The sequence below is a fragment of the Phytophthora ramorum genome, assembly GCF_020800215.1.
Source record: "Phytophthora ramorum isolate Pr-102 chromosome Unknown Phyram_PR-102_s0001, whole genome shotgun sequence".
Taxonomy (NCBI): Eukaryota; Oomycota; class Peronosporomycetes; order Peronosporales; family Peronosporaceae; genus Phytophthora; species Phytophthora ramorum.
The window spans coordinates 3705223-3725900 of record NW_027150647.1 but is presented as its reverse complement, the minus strand read 5'-3'; the positions used below and the strand labels follow the sequence as shown (position 1 = coordinate 3725900).

Below are 20678 nucleotides of genomic sequence, written 5' to 3'. Positions count from 1 at the left end.
CTGTCGCCTGACTCTTTTGATACTGCGGTGGGCGGTAGCGACAGCACTCGTACTTAACAGCGCGCGGTAAGTAACATGGCTGCATCAGATCAGGTGAAAAAAGTTAAGGTCTCTATTCTCTGCCTCGGCCTGTGTGCTACCTGACGTTACTTCCTCCGACGGAAGCGCTTGTACGACTTCTTGCCCTTGGATGCCAGGTCCTCGCTCGCATCACGCGCGCGGTACTCGCCGTCGCCGCTGATCTGCGAGCCGATCTCCTTGTGCAGCTGGCGGAACTTACGCGTGGAGCCCACAGGACGCAGCGAAGTTGAGAGCAGGCGGTTGAGCTGCGAACGGAGCGCTTGCACGGACTGGTTGGCGGTGGTTTTCTTCTTGCCATCCTGGTTCCGCTTCTTGGCTCCCAACTCGAACAGCAAGTCGTCGTCCATGTCCAGGTCAGCAGCCGCAGCCATTTGCTCGAACCAAGTCGTCTCCGACTTGAGCTTGCCCGCAGCGTTCTCCTGGTCGTTGATGCTCTTAGCCAGACGCATGCGCTCGTCAATCGTCTGCATATACCGGTGGTCAAACGGGAAGTCCGACAGTCCAGTGGGCCGCTGTAGCATCTTGCAGATCTGAACATGGTACTTGGCATCCGTGGGCGATACCAGCGAGATACTCAGACCGTCCTTGTCAGCACGAGCAGTACGACCACTGCGGTGCACAAACACCTCCGTAGAACGTGCGATATGGTAGTGCACGACATAGTCCACGCTGGGGATATCCAGACCACGCGCTGCAACGTCGGTCGCCACCAAAATGCCCTTCGCGTGGGCACGGAAACCATCGAGTTTTTTCAAACGCTGACGTTGTTGCATCTCGGCGTGCAGGGCAAACACCGGAAGGTTCAGCAGGTTTAACAGACCAGTAAGCTTGCGCACCTGCTGAATTGCGTTCAAAAAGATGATCGTTCGACCCGGGTACTGTGTGAGGAAGTAGTACAGGAAGGTGTCACGGGTGGACTCCGTCACCTCGTGCTGGCACAGCTCCAATCCAGCAGGTAATGACAATGCCACATTCGCTTGCTGTTTCTTCATCTGTCGCTGTGCTTCTTCCGAAATGATAGCCTTGGCGCCGGGGACGCCCATATTATCAGCCTCAGCAATGCTCATGTCCACCACGGCGGGCTTTCCGCGGAGGCCCACGCGCTTCATGACTCGCTCCAGAACGCTCAATGCATTGCGGTGTTTCTTGGCCTTGCCGTTCTGGAAGCGACCACCCTCGGGGATTGTCAAAGTAGCGGAAAACAGGAATGTCTGACGTGTGTGGCGCGGTGGAGCAACTGTCTCAACCTTGGGGGACGCGGCCTTCTTGTTCTCTTTGGCAGCAGCGTTTTTCTTTTCCTTTTCTTGCTTCTTTTTCTGCATCTTGAGAACATCGTCCAGCATCATCACTTTGGAACCACTCGCAAATGTAGACATGTCAATATCCTCACCATCGTCTTCTTCATCGTTGTCGTCATTGTCGTCTTCATCTTCGCTTTCTTCGTCCTCTTCATCCGAAAGGTTCGAGAGTTCTGAAGACGCGCTGTTATTCTTTCGGCGCAGCGTGTCGAAAATCTTCTCCAGCTCCGGGTACGATCCAGGCTGCAACATACGGTCTGCTTCATCGACCACCAGAAAACGGAGCGTGTTCGCCAAATCGTTCATGTGTTCATGGTTCGAATCGATGATATCCCATAGACGACCCGGAGTACCAATCACAATCTCGGGCTTGTAGGTGAGGAGACGTTTCTGCTTCTGTACAGCCATACCACCGACCAAAGTGACCACACCGATTTCGCGGTGACGCACCATCTTTTCCAAGTGCTGGTGGATCTGAATAGCAAGTTCACGCGTCGGGGTCAAGATCAGCGCCTTGCAGTCCTTCATGTATCCTGGTTGTTCGCGCTCATGGAGCAGCTGGCTCAAAATTGGCAGTCCAAACGCCAGCGTCTTACCGGAACCCGTAGGCGCCGCACCCACCACGTCACGGTTGTCCACCAGCGCTGGCAGCAACGTGCGTTCCTGAATACGTGTAGGAGCCGAGAAGTCGCAAGTCTGCAGCGACTGCATCAGAAGCGGATGCAGCTTGTACTTGTTCCACTTTGGCAAATGCACGTCCTTCATGTCGACAGTGTCCACGGCCTCCTCCTTCCTCTTAGCGGCCTTGCCACCGCGTTTTGTCTTCTTCTTGGTCTTCTTTGGAGCATCTTCTTCATCGTCCCGCTTCTCCTGTTTAACCACCTCCTTCTCCTCCCTAACGTCAGCGTCCTCTGTGTCCGTCTTCGTCTTCGTCTTCGTTTTCCTGCGTCTCTTCTTCTTCCCGCCATCCGTCTCCTGCTTTTTCTTGTCATCTCCAATCAACACTTTGCCACCGTCTTCCGCCGATTCCACGTGGTAGTCTGTGAGCTCCTCCAGCTCGAACGCGCAGCCGTCCTGGAATCCTTCCAGCTGCATGTCCTCGATGTCCACCTTGGACCACCCGCCGTCCACCATCGAGGCCTTCGCATCGGACGCGCTGGATTTCGAGCGCTTCTTGCGCTTCTTCGACGGCTTCGCGCCAGCTCCAGCAGCCGGTGCCAGCGTGTAGGGCACCACAGACACGCCGCTCATGTTTGCACTTGACCACTGATTGCCGTAATTGAGACCAAGGACCAGGCGAGTCTCCACCAGCCGAATTGCGACCAATCGACAGGTCGTATTGAAGTTTTGATCCCCATTTATCACCAATCCCTCACGCGCATTTGATTGTTATCCCTCGCCAGCGCTTTTATTGTCAAAACCGCAGCTCAGATCTCCGGTCCAAGACATGCGCGTCTTCTCTCGCCTCGTGGCTGCGCGCAGCCGATTGGCGCGGCGCGCGTACGTGTTGAGGCCCTTCGTGCCTGCACTCGTGTCCTCTTCCAGCGGCCGTCGTGGTCTGTCCACCGAGGCCTTCGTGTCGCGCCACTATCAGATGCAGGACCCGCGCGACGTGGGCGATTTCCTGCGCCGCAAGAGCTTGCCCTGCCGCGAGACGGACTCGCACTTTGTGGTGCGCGACTGTCCCTTCTGCCACTCCACCCACGGCAAGGCCGACAACCTCTTCAAGATGTACGTGCACAAGACGCGGGGCGTGTACAAGTGCCATCGCTGCGGCGCGGCCGGCAGTTGGTTCGAGTTCAAGCGCAAGCTACAGGGCAGTGTGAGCGTGGCATCGTCGGGTAGTGCGTTGTACGGCGGGAGCAATGCGGGAGCTCCCGTGGAGGTGAAGGTCATCCAGGCACTGGACAATGAGAAAGCTGTGGCGATCCAGAAGAATTTGCTGGACGACCCGGAGTTTGAGCCCGTACTCAAGTACCTGACGGACGTCCGCGGGCTCACGCTGGAGGTGCTGCAGAAATACTGTGTGGGTGCCATTGAGCAGCCCTTTTGGGATCACCAGTCAGGGGTGCGTGCGGTCGCCAAGTGCATCTCCTTCCCGTGGATGGCGCGTCAGATGGACATGGACGCCATGGGTGTTGTGCGTCAAGACGAACAGAAACAGGCAACCGAGGATAAGAATCTGTACGATGTGGTGAGACTGAAAATTCGGGCAGTGGAGGACAAGGCCAAGCAGCAGCTCGTGCCTAAGGGCGGCAGTTGGGGACTATTCGGTTGGAACACGGTTCCCACGGCGGCTGATGAGATCGTCCTTACGGAGGGCGAGTTTGACGCTATGGCTGTGCATCAAGCGACAGGTATGGCTGCGGTATCGCTGCCGAATGGTTGCCAATCTCTCCCACCCAGCGTGCTCCCCCTACTTGAAAGATTCAAGCGCATTTACCTTTGGATGGATAACGATGCCTCCGGTCAGTCTAATGTTGAGAAGTTTGCTTCAAAGCTGGGAATGACCCGCTGCTACATTGTGCGCCTGCCTACGAATGCTGCATCGTCACCTGTTAAAGATGCCAACGATGCGCTTCGGGCCGGTCTCGACGTTACAGCTATTGTGAACGCTGCGGAACGTATGCCGCACAGTCAGATTACTACGTTTGAAGAACTTCGCCGTGACGTGTACGATGAAATTGTCAACCCGTTGCGAGCCTGCGGTGTGCAATCGCGAGCTTTCCCGTCACTTAACAGGTTGATGAAGGGGCACCGCATGGGAGAGGTGACGGTGCTCACAGGACCTACAGGTTGCGGCAAAACCACACTACTAAGTCAACTATCGCTAGATTTGTGCGGACAGGGTGTGAGTACGCTATGGGGCTCATTCGAGATCAAGAACACGCGCCTGATGCACAAGATGCTCACACAGCTCGCTCAGCGTAATCTGTCCGGAGATGTGAATGCTTTTGAAGCGGCAGCTGATCGGTTCGAGGCACTCCCGATGTACTTCTTGCGCTTCTTTGGTAGCACCGAAGTGGATGAAGTGTTGGATGCCATGGAGTACGCCGTGTATGCGTACGACGTACAGCATATTCTTTTGGACAACGTACAGTTCATGATGGCAGGTCAAGGCCGTGGTTTTGACAAGTTTGAGCGCCAGGATGCGGCACTGGACAAGTTCCGCAAGTTTGCCTCGGCTAAGAATGTGCACCTTACGCTTGTAATTCACCCGCGTAAGGAGCAGGAGGATCAAGACCTTACTCTGTCGTCTGTGTTCGGCACGGCCAAAGCCACTCAGGAGGCGGACAATGTACTCATCCTGCAGCGCACGCGCGGTGAATCGAAGTTGGACATCCGCAAGAACCGTTTTGACGGTACCCTGGGATCAATCCCTTTGAGATTTGACACTGACGCTGCTTCTCTGCGTGAGGTTGGCGCAGAAGGTATGAGTGAAAGTGTTGCTGCTGTGGACCTCGAATCCGAGATGGAGCTCGCTCAACGGCGTCGCGTGCAAAACAGCCATCGTGCGCAGGAGCGTCTTCAACCAGAGGCAATGCCCGGCTCTTTCCCTGAAATTGAACGGGAGGAAGATCATCCCTCGCACGGATTTCAGTATGTAGCAGCTCCAGCTACAACCTCTCTGAACGGACACAACGGATTCAACGGTAGTCATAATTTCAAGATCAACGGAAGCTCATTGCCCAGGCTCACCGGTGATGAACCAGACGACCATCACCTCAATGGCGGCAGCAGCGGTCTCAACGGAAGTTCTAGCCACTCTCGATCCGACTCGTCAAGCAACGACCACAATGGCAATGCCCCACGAGCTGCGGGTGCCGGTGGTGAGCCCTTTGCCGCATTCACACCTATCATCACCCGGTAATTGCTATTACAATTGAGAAGTCACTGGTGAGCCTGTGGTATCAACACGTGAGTCGAGGCATTGCAGCAGTCCATTGCTTGCCGAGCTTCGTGTACATCGCGCTTTAGCGTTTGCCCTCAGTTAGTTCTTCGCAATGCGAATTGTTTTCCTAATACAAAAGTTACTATCAACTTCTAATGATCGTACGTGTCTAGGTTGTCGCGGGCCTTTCAAGGACGCTAATCAAGATTTCTCAACGACAACTGCTCGTAGATCGTCCATGTCACTGCAGTGGATAGTGTACGCTTGACCACACGCGGAACGATCCCCTTGGCGAAGCCGCGCAGACCCTCGTGGCAGTGGATCTTGGCCACTGTCTGCCGCAGTGTGAGCGAGTTCTGCACCGACGCCGCTCCGCCATCTCCGTTCACCATAATAGCAAGCTGCATCCGCGTCTTGACTACATCCGCCGGGTGTACAATGGTCGTGGCCAGCACGCCGGCAACCACGCCACTGCTAAAGTGCACGCCGTACACCGGCAGGTGCGAGTACTTTTGCGTCCACGAGTCCCGCAGCCGCGTGTAGATCAGCACATAGAGACCGGAGAACGGTACGTCTCTGATCAGCGTCGGCACCATACCTCGGTACAGCCCGCGCACACCTTCGTGACGCACCACGTGGCGCACCACCTGCAAGTTGCTGTCGAAGGTGCCGGGCGGCAGGAACTCCATCCTGGCCTTGACAATTGTGAAGGGCGACATAACGCCCCCTGCAAACGTGCGCGCGAAAGCTCCCGCCAGGAACGTGTTGACTGCCGAGTGCGGAAACAGGTGCAGGCAGTGGTCAAGCGTGGCGAAGTAGAGACCGGCACCGCCAGCCACGCGCACGAGCGTCGGGGACGTGCCGCGCCACATGGAGCGCAGTCTCGCCACCGGGTCGTCAGACGGACGCGACGCCTTGATCGTCTCTGGCAGCGAAAGACGAGAGGCCGAAGGAGAAGACTGCGGGGGTTCTGCGTGCGCCGTGAAGGACCCCTGCTGATGGGTGCGCAGTACGTCCAGCGGCTGGAAGGCCAGCGCCGAGATCATTCCCGAAAGCGCGCCCGCCAGCAGCTTCTTTGTCTTGCGCGTGGCGCCCGAGAGATCGTCGATGTGGCGCTGGTCGTCGGCCAGCTTCGCCACCGTCAGGGACGGCGCCGCTGCCATCGCTTGATACTGGCGATTTTGTGAATGCAAAGTTGACGCTGATGATGGCCACGTTCAATTAGTCTATTTCAAAATTGGTCGGAGCAAAAATTACTTTGACTACCATTATTTCAATTTAAAAAGACCTTTAAAACATTTCTGGACAAAGAACACGGTATTTCAAAATGGCACTGCTTGTACATGTACAGACAACGACAATAGAAGCCGCGCCACTTGCTGGCACTGGAATACCCAGGCAACTGTATAGACGGGTATGATTATCAAAATGCGCCGATAAGATTGGCTAAAACATAACAAGAGTGCTGACTTTGGTTGACTTTGGACAGAAACCAGCACATGATTCTTATGCTATTAAACCTCAAGTTTTGGGTACCTTGCGATTGCTTTTTTCAAAGCTACTAGCAGTGTCAATCAATGCCCAGGCTCTATTTGTCCGTTTCATTGAAATGAGCCGTTTGTCACTGGCGGCGACCGAATTTTTGCAATAGTCAGTTAGCCACAGTGCCCGCAGAATTGTTTTTAGAGGCCCATGATGCCAACGTCAAGGGACTGGTAAACGGCGGTGCTGTTTGCAGGAAGCGGGACCAAGGTGGCATTAGATTCCCTCGCAATGACCTCCAGCCGACACATGACAATCAAAGTGGTCGGCAAGAAGGACAAAAGCAGTTTCTGTTTCGAACTTTAGCAGTTCTTTAGTATGGTGAGGTTAGCAGGGAGCTAGTAGGTAGGAAGAGTTGCTTGAGTAGGAACCGTCAAAAGACGAAGTGATTCAATTAGGGCACAGCACGTTAACGTGCTGTGCTGAGTAGCTCTACGGATTGACTGGCTATGCCATTTGTACACTTGAGCTTATCATCAGTAAAACAGTTGTTAGACATATCATCTTAGCCAGGGAGGTACAGTGCACCTTAATGCAAAGAGGCTATTTCAACAGCCTCCCTTTTGCATCTTTGCATATACTCGTGACTTCATCATACTATATAGTATTTCACGTGCAGAAATTTGTGCTGCGCGACCGCTCACAAAGACTGCCAGAGAAATGCTGGTGTCGTGTAGGAACACGCAGAAAATCTCACTACCGAACGGTATGAGTCCCACCAACAACACACGCTTCCCTCGCGAAAGGTCAGCGAACGTTGGATCAACACCTGAAGACCAGGAACGATCCCTTACACCGGGTTGGTTGTAAGCGCCTCTGTATACCAAGGTTGAGTTCGGTCAACCTTAAAACCTGCACTACTAGCCACGAGCGAGGGCTATAATGCAATATTGCGCTTTCGCGCGAACCCCCGCAGTCCCTCAGAAGTAAGGGTACCGGCAGTCACGCCTAATACGGGTTTGCCGAGGGTAACCTCGGCGGGTAGTGAAATACACTTGGGAACACTCGGGTTCCACCAATATATAGGGACCGACACTCCTTGTCGCCCCTAATTCTCGGCCACTCCTATCTCTTGGACTGACCAGCAACAAACTCTCGGTTCAATGTACCTCAAGCTCGCTGACAGGCATCCCACGCAGCCGAGCGTATCCAGACCCTAAGACAAGCTAGCTAGACTTACCGAAGACGGACTTGACCCTTGGTGGCTTGTGGGGAAGGCTGCTGATTTATTTCTCTTATCCTACAGCTCTGGGAGCCTCTGTAGGTCATCATTTGGCTAGTCCTATATCTCTATACAAATATCAAGTGTAAACAGATCTCTGTGGGAAATCGTATAGCCGGCTCTACACAGCCGAGGGTACGACACGAAATGGGTACAAACGAGGCTTTTAACCTCGGCCGGGGTTTTATTAGACCCAGCCGAGACCTCGGTCACTATTGTTCCTAGGTCACTGTAGCGCGGGAAATGAGACCCGCCAATCAAGACGCTCTGTCGCCGTTCACTGAAAGGTGCAACGTCAGCCAAACCGTGACAGTTCGGCACCAAAACCCAACGCCACAACTGCCCCCGCCTCGACGCAAGCTTCCACAAGTAGTGCGCGTCGCGGCGCCTCTTGATCGCGCCCTGATGGCTCGCCGCTCGCCGTTGCTCAACCGAGCTACGGCCGCCGCCCTTCATGCCCTTGATGCATCCGGAGAGGTTCGTTTCCTGCTTCTCTTTTCTTCTTCATGCTGCTTGAACCTTGTTTGACTTCTCCGTGCTTGTATCCATCTTAATCCATGTTCACAGGATGCTAGCGGCACTCCATCCGCTGCTTCTGGCTCCGCCGGAGCTTCGGTGACCGTTCCTCGGTCGCCGGCTGCCACGCCAATGGCTGCTGGCGAGGGTGCAGATGGTTCGTCCCCACCCACGCCTCCGTCATCACCGGGGTCTTCCCCGGTGTTGGCGTACCTCCTTGGCGCCACTCCGACGGTTGTTTCGACACCGCCGGGGTCGCCGGCGACCCACAGCGTCTCGGTTGGGTGTCAAACTGACCCCACCGGCGGTGATCTACCCCGTAGTGCTCAAGCCGAGCCTTCGGAACCCTCGTCCATCGAGCGGCAGCTATTGCAGCTGGGTCACCTGGTCGTCGGCGTTGCGCGCCAGCGTCCACGACGCGTCGACTCTGTCCTGGACAGTCGGCTGGAGAGCGCCACAGATCTCGGTGAGATTCTGTCGGCTGCTGTTGCACCTGCTCGGCTCTCGCTCGCCGAGTCCGAGGAGGTCATCTCTCTACGGGATGAGATCGCTCGGCTGCAGGCCCAGTGCGCCGACTCAGAGGATCGGTTACACGCAGAGGTGCAACAGCGTGAGAAGATCGAGGTGTTCTGCACCCAGGCGACGAGTGACAGCAACCAGGCCATGGATGCCTTGCGTCAGCTCCGCCAAGATCACGTGGCTCTCACCCGGCACCACAACGCCGCTAATGCTGCCCTCGGGCACCATGCTGACATTGTGGCAGGCTTGTCGGCTCGCGCCAAAGCTGCCGAGGCTTCAGCGGCAGCCTCCCAGCGGCTGATCCAGAAGGATCGGGAGCGCTTTAAAGCTGACCTCGTTGCGTACACGGCGCAGCTTGCCAAGCTTCGGAGCGACCTCGCCGCGTCTGCTCAAGCTTCTGTGGGTACGGTTCCGGCTCAGCTCCAGGCTCTGCAGGCAGAAAATGCGAGCATGAAGCGAGCAAACTCCATCCTGCGTCGTCATTCGGCCGCCCACGATCTGGACGTGGACACTTTGGTCCTTGCCTCTGCTGGTAAGTCTTCGATCTCTATTGGCTCGGTCGTCTCTCATCCTCTAACTCATCGTGCTTCCTCTGTCAGGTATCACCGCAGGAGACATTGACTGGGACTTGCTCGGGCTGTCGCCTCCGAGCATTTGCTCCAAGCGTAGCCGGAGTTCGTCCTCCGAGAGTTCGGAGGACAGCCCAGAGGCTGCCGTGGACTCTGGCGACGAAGCCAAGGCCCCAGCCGAGGTGTCTGTCGGCACAGCGAGAAGTCTGACGACTTGCCGCTCATCCCCTCGGTCTCCAGGCGTTGGCGTGACCGGCGCAAGCGTCCCCGACAGCGCAGCTCTTCTCCGAGCTTACTGTCGAAGTCGGCTCTTCCCGCTGGCAAGCGGTTGGGCCGACCGTCGGTCAACCTTCGAGCTCGCGCTCAAGGTGGACCCTCGGGCGCCTCTGGGTCGACTCCAGTGTCATCTCCCGTGTCTGGGTCGACCCCCACACCCTCACCGAGTCTTTCGGCGGGGCCGTCACCTGGTTCTCCGGCGCATACGCCTGCCCCGGATTCTTCGGTGCCTCCCTCTTCGGCCGAAGTCGTTGACTTGTCGGGGGAGGAGGTCGTCACCGAAGCTCCGGTGGCTGCGGTTCCTGCGTCCGGGCCATTTTAGTCGCCGGTGATTACTCCACCGCGGCATGACGGTCGCCCGTCGCGCAGTACCTCAGTGCTGGCCAATTTGCGCTCGATGAAGGCTCTGGAGACTCTGGAGGCTTCGGACGATTTCATTCTCGGCTCTGGCCAGTCGTCCGAGGTTCCCAAGGTCTCCTCACCTTCGGTGGCTCCCACCAGTGGTGGTGTTGTTGCCCCGATTCCAGCCGTTGGCGTTGAGTCGTCGCCTGCCGTTCTGGTGACCTCGGTCGGCCCGCCAGTTTCGGCGCCACCCTCGGTCTCGTCGGTTCCAACACCGGCGACTCCGGTTGGGTCGGCTGCGGGTGTCCCAGAGACTTCTGCAGCGTCGGCTAGCCAGCCACGCGCACGTCTTTCGGCGGCTCGGTCTGCGACGCGTCGCGCGCACACCGAGGTCACGGCCACGCTGTCGACCGCTCCAGGCACGGAACCGAACTCGTTCGCTCCGGCCGTGCCGACGGTCCCCGGGAGCGTGGATTACCAGCGTCTGTCGATGCTGGCGAACCCGTTCTTGACCCCTGGGTTCACGGCACCAGGCGCACAAACTGCCTGGTGCCAAATCCAGAACCAGAGCGTGACTCCACCCATCGCAAAGGGTGTCGAGTCCCCATGCTCGGTCGCTGGGATCCGGGCTCTGGCTGATTGGACCGACCCGGCCCATCCCTGGCAGCAAGTGCGCCAGAGGATGCCGGAGGTCCCTTGCTTGTTCGGTCTGGACCAAAATCCGCCAGGGTCCAATATCTCAATTCGCGCCAGCGGGCTTGCACACACAGTGAAGATGTGGCGCCAGTTCCAAGGCACCTCCACCGATCGGACGGAGAAAGCAGACCTCGGTCTCGCCTTGTGGGAACGGCGCCACTGGGTCCAGGTAGCTGCTGTTGAGACTTATCTCCGGAGCGAGGCACAGAGACTTGGGGTGACCGATCCATCGGTCGTTGCTCTACGTGCCGCCTGGACCGAGTACAACAAAGCTCGCAACCTCCGTGCCGACCGCATCCGCCAACAGATGCTTTACCGCTGTTGGGAATGGTGCATCGAGCGCACTGGCAAGCCTCGCGAGTCGATTACCGAGTTCCTGTTGGAGCCCACTTATCTCCAATACTCGTTCGAGGTGATTGAGTGGGCTCCGGCGTCAGAGGATTGGCTCGGTGAATTGGCTACGTTGGATGACAGGCAACCGTGGCGCAATTGTTGGGTCGACGCGCCGGCTAGCCACCCTTTTAACACCACGTTTGCTCCGTGCAACCCCCAAGTGCCTTTGTTCGTGCCTCGGGGGATGACGCAAGCGGAGGTGGTGTCTGGGTTGATGGTGAATCCATCCTTGTTGTCGGCTATGGTGACAGCCCCATGGGCTGCCCAGGCTTCTGTCGGTGGTGTTCCCGACCAACCGAGCCAGGAGGAAGCCAATGAAGACGTCTCCGAATCTTCGCCTGGTCACTCCCCGGTTCCAGCACCGACCAACACGTCGGCCGCTCCCCAAGGGTCAGACCTGGATGTTTTGGCCAACCTCGCGTCGACCACTGAGGTCTAGGCTTCGGTCAGGCCCCCTCCAATTTTCACGTTCGTTTCTCAAGCTGCCAGTGTGCCGTCCGAAGCCCGTAGTCCTCCGTAGCGGCAGTTCTTGAGCTCCAAGTAATTCCATTTAATCCAATTCCATTCGAAAATCGTTCACGTCACATGTAAATATGCAAATTCGATGCAGTAGCAGTTTTCGTCTGTCACTGCGGGCTGCATCATCCCCGCAGGCAGTTCATTCGTCAACCGACGTCGCAACCAGGCCTCGTCAGAGGCTTGGTAGCAATCAATAGTCGGTCACTCGCAATTTTGATACAGTAGCAAATTTCATCTGTTGCTACGGGCTGTATCACCCCCGTAGACAGTTCAACTCTCGGTAGCTCTCCAGATTAGTTCTCATCAGCAACTTGAACCATCTGCAATCGTCGTTCGCTGCGCCGGGTCCGCAGATAATCGTAAAGTAGCCCCCCGCATGATAAATTTGAGGCAGGCTCCCACGTGGGCTCATCATACCCAATCCACTTCACTTTGAACTCTCGGACAGCACGGCTAGTGCTCGTCGACAGCGGGGATCGGTCATCGAGGATGGTTTCTACCTCATATTCGCCAGCGAGCTGGTCTGGCTCCCAGCTATCTTCAGGCAACAACTCCTCGTCGAAGTCCAATCTCGTATCCTCGGTCACTTCAGGTGCTAACCGACTCTTCGGTCGGTCTACGAATTCGTTGACGGCCTTGAGTCGGGACACGTGCACCACCGGGTAGAACCTATACCCACTTCGGTCTGGCAATTCCAACTCGTACGCAAACTCTTCGATCTTTTTCTTGATCCTGAATGGCCCATGCCATCGGTGGGCCAGTTTCTTGGTCAACCCTGGCTTGACTCGTTCCATATACAACCAAACTCTGCTTCCGGGTTGGAACAGAGACCTCGGTCCTTCGACAGTGGGGTCAGGTGTTACCCCTGTCTCCACCTGTGACTCGTCAGAAGTCTCGGTTTCATCGACATTCGGTACTGCAGCTCTCTCACGTCGCTCCAGCGACTCATTGTGTTCTCTCGCCCTCCGAGCTTTCTCGACACTTTGGTACTCCATTGCCATTTTCCACGAGATTTCCTGTTGCCGGTTCACTTCTCGGCGCCATGCCAATGCGTCAGTCTGGCCTCCGAATCCTCGTTTGAGTGACGACGACATCGCTCGCAGCGTGGATTGTGCGTCCCACCCATGAACTAGGTAAAACGGAGTGTCCTTCCGGGTGCCGTCTTGAGAGTTGTTGATAGCGAAGATCAATCGCTCCGCGATCTCGTCCCAGTCTTGCTGCAGCGGGTCTTCTGCGTACACCCGCACCGATTGCATGACCGTCTTCACCGACCTCTCTTGCTGTCCGTTCGCCTGCGGCCGATAGCTCAGGGTCGCTCTTGACCGAGACTGCATCATTTCTGCAAAGGTCTGGAACACCTCGCTCATGAAGCGAGGGTCTCGGTCATGTCGGATCAGAGTTGGTGCTCCGAATCTTCGGTACACGCATTCCTCGAAAGCCTGTGCGACCCTCAGAGCGGTAGTGTCTGACATAGCTTTATCCATGACGAATCCTGTGAACGCGCACTGGAACAGTAGTAGGGCTGAGTTGCCCCGACGAGACTTCGGTAACGGTATGACGAAATCCATCGACACCATCTGGAACGGTCGCTCTGCTAAGACATTTCCTGGCGAATAGCCTCGGAACTGTGGTCGACTTTTCTCGAACTACAGTCGGGGCAGGACCTGACGTGTCGTTCGGCGTTTGCATATAGTCCAATCCAAAAATAGTCTGATTTGACTCGGTGGTACGTTCGACCGATACCTTGGTGGCCACCTTCCAACGAGTCGTGGCAACTCCGTAGTACTTCCTGAATCATCGTTGTGGGCACCACTAGACGCATCGTTGTCTCCTCTCGGCGTTCGTTGCCCCACCGACGGTTCGTTCCAAGAAAATACAGTACACCATCCTCGCTAAGCACGAACTTGTCGGCCATCTTCCAAGCGTCTCTGGCTGCTCTGTAGCTGAGGTCTATTTCCTTGCCTCGGAGGACCGCTTTTAGGTTCGACCATCTCAGCTCTTCATCCTGGGCGGCGGAGATTCGTCTCCGGCGCTCTTCCTGTATAACCACAGGGTCAACGTCTTCTGCGTTTGGAGCGCCAGGGTCCGCCTCGTTGCTCGATTGCTCGGCTCTCAGCTCACTCTGAGCTTCGGTGGTCACACCATTCGCTTCGTCTCGCTCAGCTGTACCATTCGGCCCTATCACCGACGTTTCATCTGCAAACTGGACTCGTTTCTTCCTCGCTTTTTCTTGGTGTCTGGTCGTTGCAGTTAGGTAGTCGGGTTCGTCCCGCACAAAGTCGAAAAAAGATCTGTCGCGGGAGATTCCACGGGCTACTTGGGCTCGGGCGAAGCTGACTGTCGGTTTCTCTTCGGCCGTGGTCTGTACTGAGGGTTCATAGATGACCTCTCCGATCCGGTTCAGCTCGACCAATTCTAATTTCCTAGCCTCGGTCGAAGCTACGCTGGATTCTTTGCTGCTGAGAGCCTCGCTTGCCAACGAATCTGCTGCAGCGTTGAATTCTCGGACCACGTGCAAGTACTTCACCGACCGCAGCTTGGTCGTGAGTTCTCGGTGACGATTCAGTTGAACCATCAGAGACTCCTTTCGACATGCCATCACCCCTAGGGACTGCTGGATTGCGAGTCTCGAGTCTCCCACGATGACTAAATCCTCGGCTCCATGTTCGAGCGCAGCTGAGACGCCGTTGTTCATTCCAGCATACTCAGCGAGGTTTACCGTGGTGGTCTCGAGATAAGCACTCGCAGCCGTCACTACAGTCCATTCTGGTAATTTCCACAAAACCCACGAGCAACTGCCGTATCCACCGTTCTTTTCGGTCTTGGCCGAACCATCGAACGACATCACAAATCCGGTATAGGACCTCGGTAGGCAGGCATAAAGCAAGTGGGGGTCCATACGAGCAGTGGGTGACCCTTTCGTCGGCGGTGTAACCGGGGCCAACGAGTCTTCCAATTCCACGAAGCTTGTGAGGCCAGCTTGGAGAAGCTGAGCAAACGTGCAATCGCGTTCCTTGACTCGGTTGACCACCAGGTGCCACGGGGACAACATAACCGCAAAGTGGGTCGCTCGACCGAACAGTGTCTTGGATTTGTGCACCCATTCGAGCGTCGAAAAACGCGTATAGACGTGGATGGTCCGACCCACCAACTGGGAGTAGCACACTTTCAACACCAGCAGTAGCGCTAAGACCTCCTTTTCGGCCGGGTGGTAGTTCATCTCGGCGTCCTTGAGGACTCGGCCGCAAAATCGAACTGGGTGCAACTTGTCATCATGGTATTGCATCAAAGTGGAGCTCAATGCCCACTCATTCGCGAATAACGTGACATGCACCTCCTTGTCTCGGTCAAAGTGCCGGAGGATCGGTGCCTCTGCAACCTTTTGTTGGAGCGCCGCGAAGCTTCGTTTGGCCGCCGAGAGGCTGCCACTAGGCGTGAAGTCTTCGTCCTTCAACTGATACAAAGCTGCTCCATACACTGCGAAGTCCTGGATGAATCGACTGTAATAATTCAGCGCACCGAGGAAAGACTGCATCCCTTTTTTCGAAGCAGGGAATGGCAGCTCGGTCACTGCTTTCATCTTCTTGGTGTTGGCTCGAATACCTTCTGCAGAGACTTCGTGTGACAGGAAATCTACCTTTGGCTGGACGAAGATACTCATCGTAAAGCTCACACTAATGCGACATTCGGTGAACCGTTGGAGCAGTCGGTCTAGCGTCTCCAGGCACGCGTCGAAAGTCTCGGTCCCAAAACAGATGTCATCGACAAACGACCGTCGGTCGAACACTGGCACCAACGAGGATTCATCCGGTTCTCCGGTGGAGAACATGTCGGCAACAGGGCTGTTCACTAACCCATTCACTGCGTCAAGCGTGACCGAGGATTCGCGGTCGGCCTCGAATTTGGTCGGCCGAGTTGTTGACTCCTCGGGTTGTCGCAGTGAAGGGTCGGTCACCCCTGTCCGTGCAACCTCGGCGTGGGTTTCGGCCGTTCGCATAAGCTCCGAGAAGTGGGGCCAGCCGCCTTTGGGTTGGACGAAACCCCACAGAGCATTGTCGATCATTCGTTGGTAAATCATTGGTGCGTTCTTTAATCCAAACGGCATACGAAGCCATTCGAAGTGTCCGAGCGCACAGACGAATGCCGAGACCTTGCGGGCCCGCATCGTCATCATAATGGCCCAGAATCCACTGGCCGCATCAAGCGAGCAGAACCATAAGTAGGCTTCCAAGTCGGTCAACAAGTCGTCGACTAACGGCATGGCGTACTCCATAATCGCCGTAACTGCATTCACCAGCTTGTAGTCGATGCACAACCGAATATCAACTCCATTCTTCTTGAGCACGATCACGATGGGCGACGCCCATGGGCTGTCCGAAAACGCCACTAGACGAGCTTTCAGCAAGCCTTTCAGAAGCTCGTACAGCTTCCGAAGGTGTCGGAGCGGTGTTCTCTGAGCTCTCTGTTTGATGGGTGGATGCCCCTGTACGTCAATATCGCACACCACTCCGTAGGCCGGTGGTGGCAGAGCATTCCCACTCGCAATCATGATCTTCTCGTGTCGTTTCAGCACCGCGACGAGACCTTCTTGTTGACGGGCTGTCGCGCTCGGGTTCAGAACATTCGGTCCTGAATAATTCAGGACCGTTTCCGAGGCTTCGGTCAGGTCCGGTAAGAACGCCAACTCGTGTGCATAGTCCGTCAACTCGATCTCATTCGCTAAATGTTCGGACGCATTGGTATCGGTGTTCTCACTACCTGAGCCGTCCCCCGTGGTAATCTCATGCATCATTGCTACGAAGGCAGAGTCCAATCGGGTCTCCGGGTCATCACCGAGGACTGGGATGGAGTCCTCTTCACTCGTATACGTGGTATCCGCACCATCAGAGGAGTCGGTCGCCACCAAGTCGTCATCTTCGTCGACCCATCTATCTCCAACGGGTTCGTCAGAGGGTCGCATCGAAGTCGTCAACGGCATTCGGTCTCGTTCTGTCGGTTCCTCCGTGCTCCTATCCGCGAACGTTATCTGGCCCTCGTCCAGGCCTCCCAAGTCGTCGGATGGTCGAGGTAGGATGCCGCGAGGTGTCGGATAGTCTCGTCGTTCTACAGCTGGTGGCTGATCTGCCAACCATCGTTCGTAGAGTTTGCGTTCCCGCGCGAACAAGGTCTCGTCTCGACACTCCGCGTACGCCAAGACTTGCCACTCCCCATACTTAGCGGAGTTCAAACGAGTGTATCCATCTCCTTGCGGCAGGTCACCCTTTTTCACCCACAGCAGTACCGATTCGTGTCTCGCGAAGTGAGCAATCTTCGGTGACACGTTCGTTAGTCGCACCATTGTCGGCTGTCCCCGTCGAGACCTCGTTACAGTGGGCACCAGGTTTCCAATCCGGCGTGCCCACACGTCGTGAGTAGTCAGAGGCGGCCGTCGTCGTGGTAACCTAAACTCTCGCCACTCACGCCCTGGGACCGACAAATCTTCGGTCGGGCGTCCAGTCACTTGCATGCTGTACGGCTCGGCCTCTGCTGGGTTCTGCGACTTCACCAGGGGCGCCATTACCTCGTCCGGTAGTCTCGCAGTACCGTGGAACAGATCCAACCGGACTCCAGCTGGAATCATGAAGTCTGTTCCCAAGACTACATCAACGCCTGCACTGTGATCCATAATCCATACCTCAAATTCGTACACGCGCTCACAGCCTAGCGTGACTTTAACGAGTGCTCGTCTGCGGGTCTCCATCACCCCTGGGTTAATTCCTCGCACTTCCAGACTCCTACCGTGGTCTGGAACTTCGCGCAAGCGCAACCGTTTCGCATATGACGCGGAAATCACACTGACATTCGATCCAGTGTCCAGCAGAATCCTCGTTCGCGAGTCGTTTACAGCCCCATTGACGAGGGCTCGCAATCGCTTCCTCCTGTCATAGCGCTGGGATGACCACCATCCCATTCTCTCGCCAGATAACAGTTTAATCGTCTGGCCGAGGTCTCGGGATGGATGGTCGATTTTGGCCATGCTGAGGATCGAAGCATCGGTTAGCTCCACTCCGTCTCCGTCCACACGTCGTCCATTCACTTCACTCTCACCGAGGCTTACGCCTCTCTCCTTTACATTTTCCGTCGTTTTCACATATTCCATATTCAAGTCATCAGGCCGTTTGCTCACACCTGCGAATGCGAACATATAGTCCGCATCCAGCGCAGGTTTGGCTAACTGTGGCAGCCCGATTGGGACCAACCCAGTTTCAGTTGGCGGGCTGCCTAGTTTAAATGACTCCCATAGACGAGTTCTTGCAATTCCGGCGAGAGGTTCTTCTTCTCGACCTTTGCTCGGAGGAGATTCGTGAGTTCTTGGAAGGCTTCACACTTCCCGGCATCATGAACCTGTTTGCACATCTTGCATCGCTTAAAGCAGTAGTGAGCTGAATGGGTGAGTCCTCCGCAGGCGGCGCATGGACCATATTGGCGTCGACCATCGCGTCCGGTGGAGTTTCGGCGCTGGTCATCTCGGTCATACGGCCGTTGGCCGTTACTTGCCCTCGACCGACAGTTGTCGGCGCGAGCGAACGTTCCCTCAGCCGCATTGCGACGTTCGTTGTCGTTTGCAGCGGCCACGTGGCCTCGGTCCTCGGTCGACGCGTATCCGTCGTCCGAGTACCCTTCGGAGTATCGGTCGTCATCGCCAGAATGAGGCTCCGGTCCGTACTCCTCGGTGTCATCATAACCGCCGTTGTGTGCTTCTGGGTATTCTCCACGCGTGTCTGCCGAGCGTCCCACATTCAGCGCCGTCACTATATTGGTCAGTGCGTCAGTGAGAGTGACCCTCGGCCGATACTGTTGGTCATCCCGGCGACGGTTATCGTCTCGGTAACGGTCTTCTCGACGACGGTCGTCCTCTCGGTGACGTCGGTCTCGGCGATAGCCGTCCCGCGGATCCTCGGAGCGTCCACCATCGCGTCGGCGTGCTACCTCTTGCCCTCGAGGGCGGCGGACCGAGGACTCGCGTCCAGGTTTTCGCTCTCTGCGATGAAGGATATCATTGATCATATCCTCGAGGTCGTGAATGTTCTTAACTCGGACATGGCACAGACGCTCTTCTAGACCTCGGTCTTCGCACGAATCCAAGAAGTGCTCGACGTGGTCCTTTGCATCACGACCGCCATGCTCGAACTGCACTCCGGCGTTGCGAGCATAGCCGTTAAGTCGGTTGAGGTAGTCGCAGACATGCTCCTTCTCCTCTCGCTTGGCCGAGTAGTACCGAGCCTTCGCAGACTGGTTGAACCTCGAACAGTAGTACTTAATGAACGCATCGCTCAACAATTTCCACGTGCGTCTCGTTTTGCGGGGTAGCTGTCGGTACCAATGCAGAGCACCATCTTGGAGGCTCAATTCAAACGCCATGCACCATTCGTTGGGCGGCGTGTGCGTCCCTTTCATCTCGTATATGAACGCTCGGAGCCACTGCATGGACTTCTCGCTCTTATCGCGGAGTCCCAAGTACGGCTTGATGTTTCCGAGTGGGAGGTGCGTGGCGATCTCTAGCCTCGGTGTCGCACTGTCATTCTCCACCGCGCTCAACTCACGAATTTGGCGTGCCCATTCTCCCGTCAAGTCACCCCCGGTGTCTCCGACGTCGAACGAATCTTCGTCAGATGAGTCGTCGCGGAGGTCGTAACGTCGGCTGGGCGTCCGACTTGCGCTTCGTCCAGCAGTCGGAGCGGTTCGATATCCCTCGGCCTCTCTCGCCAGTCGTTCTGTACGACTGACCGACCTTGGCGTCACCATGTGAGAGTCTTGGAAATACGTCGACGTCGCACCTTGGGCAGAAAATATTCCGGCCTCGGTCGACCCTCTGGGGCGTCTTCCAGGGGTCGAGGGCAATAGAATCATGGACGGGTCGACCGGATCCGATGCGTGGCGGACGTTCGGTGGACGGCTAACTCCCGCCTCGGCCACCCCGAAGGCCGACCGAAGCTTCTGCTTCCACTTGCGAAGCGCCGTAGCGGCGTCCTCGGGTGCCCATGCTCGGAGGTCTGCTTCCGACGGGAACACTTGAGGTTCACATCCCATAGCGCGTAGGAGTTGCACCGTGTCCTCGGCCACCTGCCGAGTATTCCACGACTCCACGGGCACAGTTAACTCGCCACCGAGCTCCATCCAGATGGCTTGGCGAACAACCTCTGGAGCGAAGGATCGCACCCAGTTGCTCTTCACCTTCATGAGTTCTAGGTATCGACCCAGAACTCGGTTGGCGGCCGGGGTGTCTCCGTTAAGAGGAGGCCGGCCGCCATTCGGCCGAGAATTCGCATTCTCGGCCATCGCCGACGATCGGTGATCGTCGGACTCATCTTCGTCGTAACCGTTGGCTGGTTCGGGACCAGCCACCTCGTTCAACTCTTCGGTGAGGTTTCGCGCAAGCGACCTCACCCCTCCGCTGCGTCCTACAGATACTGCAGCGGCTTCCGAAAGCTCGGGCATAGTTGCCTTCTCTTCCAAGTCATCTTCTTCGTCATCTTCCTTGGCGTCAGAATAGTCCATCGGCTCATCAAAACTGTCCGAACGCTCGTTGATCGACGCCAACGTACTCGGCGTCGCGAACGACGAACCGGAACGCCCCGAACCCTCGGTACGCGTTCCACTTGACCTCGCCGGCGTTGCTGGTACCGCTGACTTCGCTTCTTTCGCCATCTTCTTTCTTCTTCTTTTCTTTCTTCTCTCGAATGCTCGTTAAGGTAAGAACCTATATGCAACCAAGACACACAGAAGATCACACCAATCCCGGGTCGCGGCACCAGTTGTCGTGTAGGAACACG

The 20678-nt window shown here is 56.4% G+C and overlaps 3 protein-coding genes across 3 annotated transcripts; 1 reads left to right on the top strand and 2 right to left on the bottom strand.

Moving 5' to 3' along the window:
- Positions 1–146: 146 nt before the first annotated feature.
- On the bottom strand, positions 147–2630 carry KRP23_886 (ATP-dependent RNA helicase ddx24; the record flags this gene model as incomplete). Its single annotated transcript, XM_067894130.1, has 1 exon — positions 147–2630. The coding sequence occupies one exon, from the start codon at positions 2628–2630 to the stop codon at positions 147–149; it is 2484 nt and encodes an 827-aa protein (XP_067751452.1).
- Positions 2631–2826: 196 nt separating this feature from the next.
- Positions 2827–5250, top strand: KRP23_885 (Twinkle protein, mitochondrial; the record flags this gene model as incomplete). The annotated part of the gene is made up of 1 exon (XM_067894119.1): positions 2827–5250. The coding sequence occupies one exon, from the start codon at positions 2827–2829 to the stop codon at positions 5248–5250; it is 2424 nt and encodes an 807-aa protein (XP_067751451.1).
- Positions 5251–5468: 218 nt separating this feature from the next.
- KRP23_884 (Mitochondrial glycine transporter) lies at positions 5469–6434 on the bottom strand (the record flags this gene model as incomplete). Its single annotated transcript, XM_067894105.1, has 1 exon — positions 5469–6434. The coding sequence occupies one exon, from the start codon at positions 6432–6434 to the stop codon at positions 5469–5471; it is 966 nt and encodes a 321-aa protein (XP_067751450.1).
- Positions 6435–20678: the final 14244 nt, after the last annotated feature.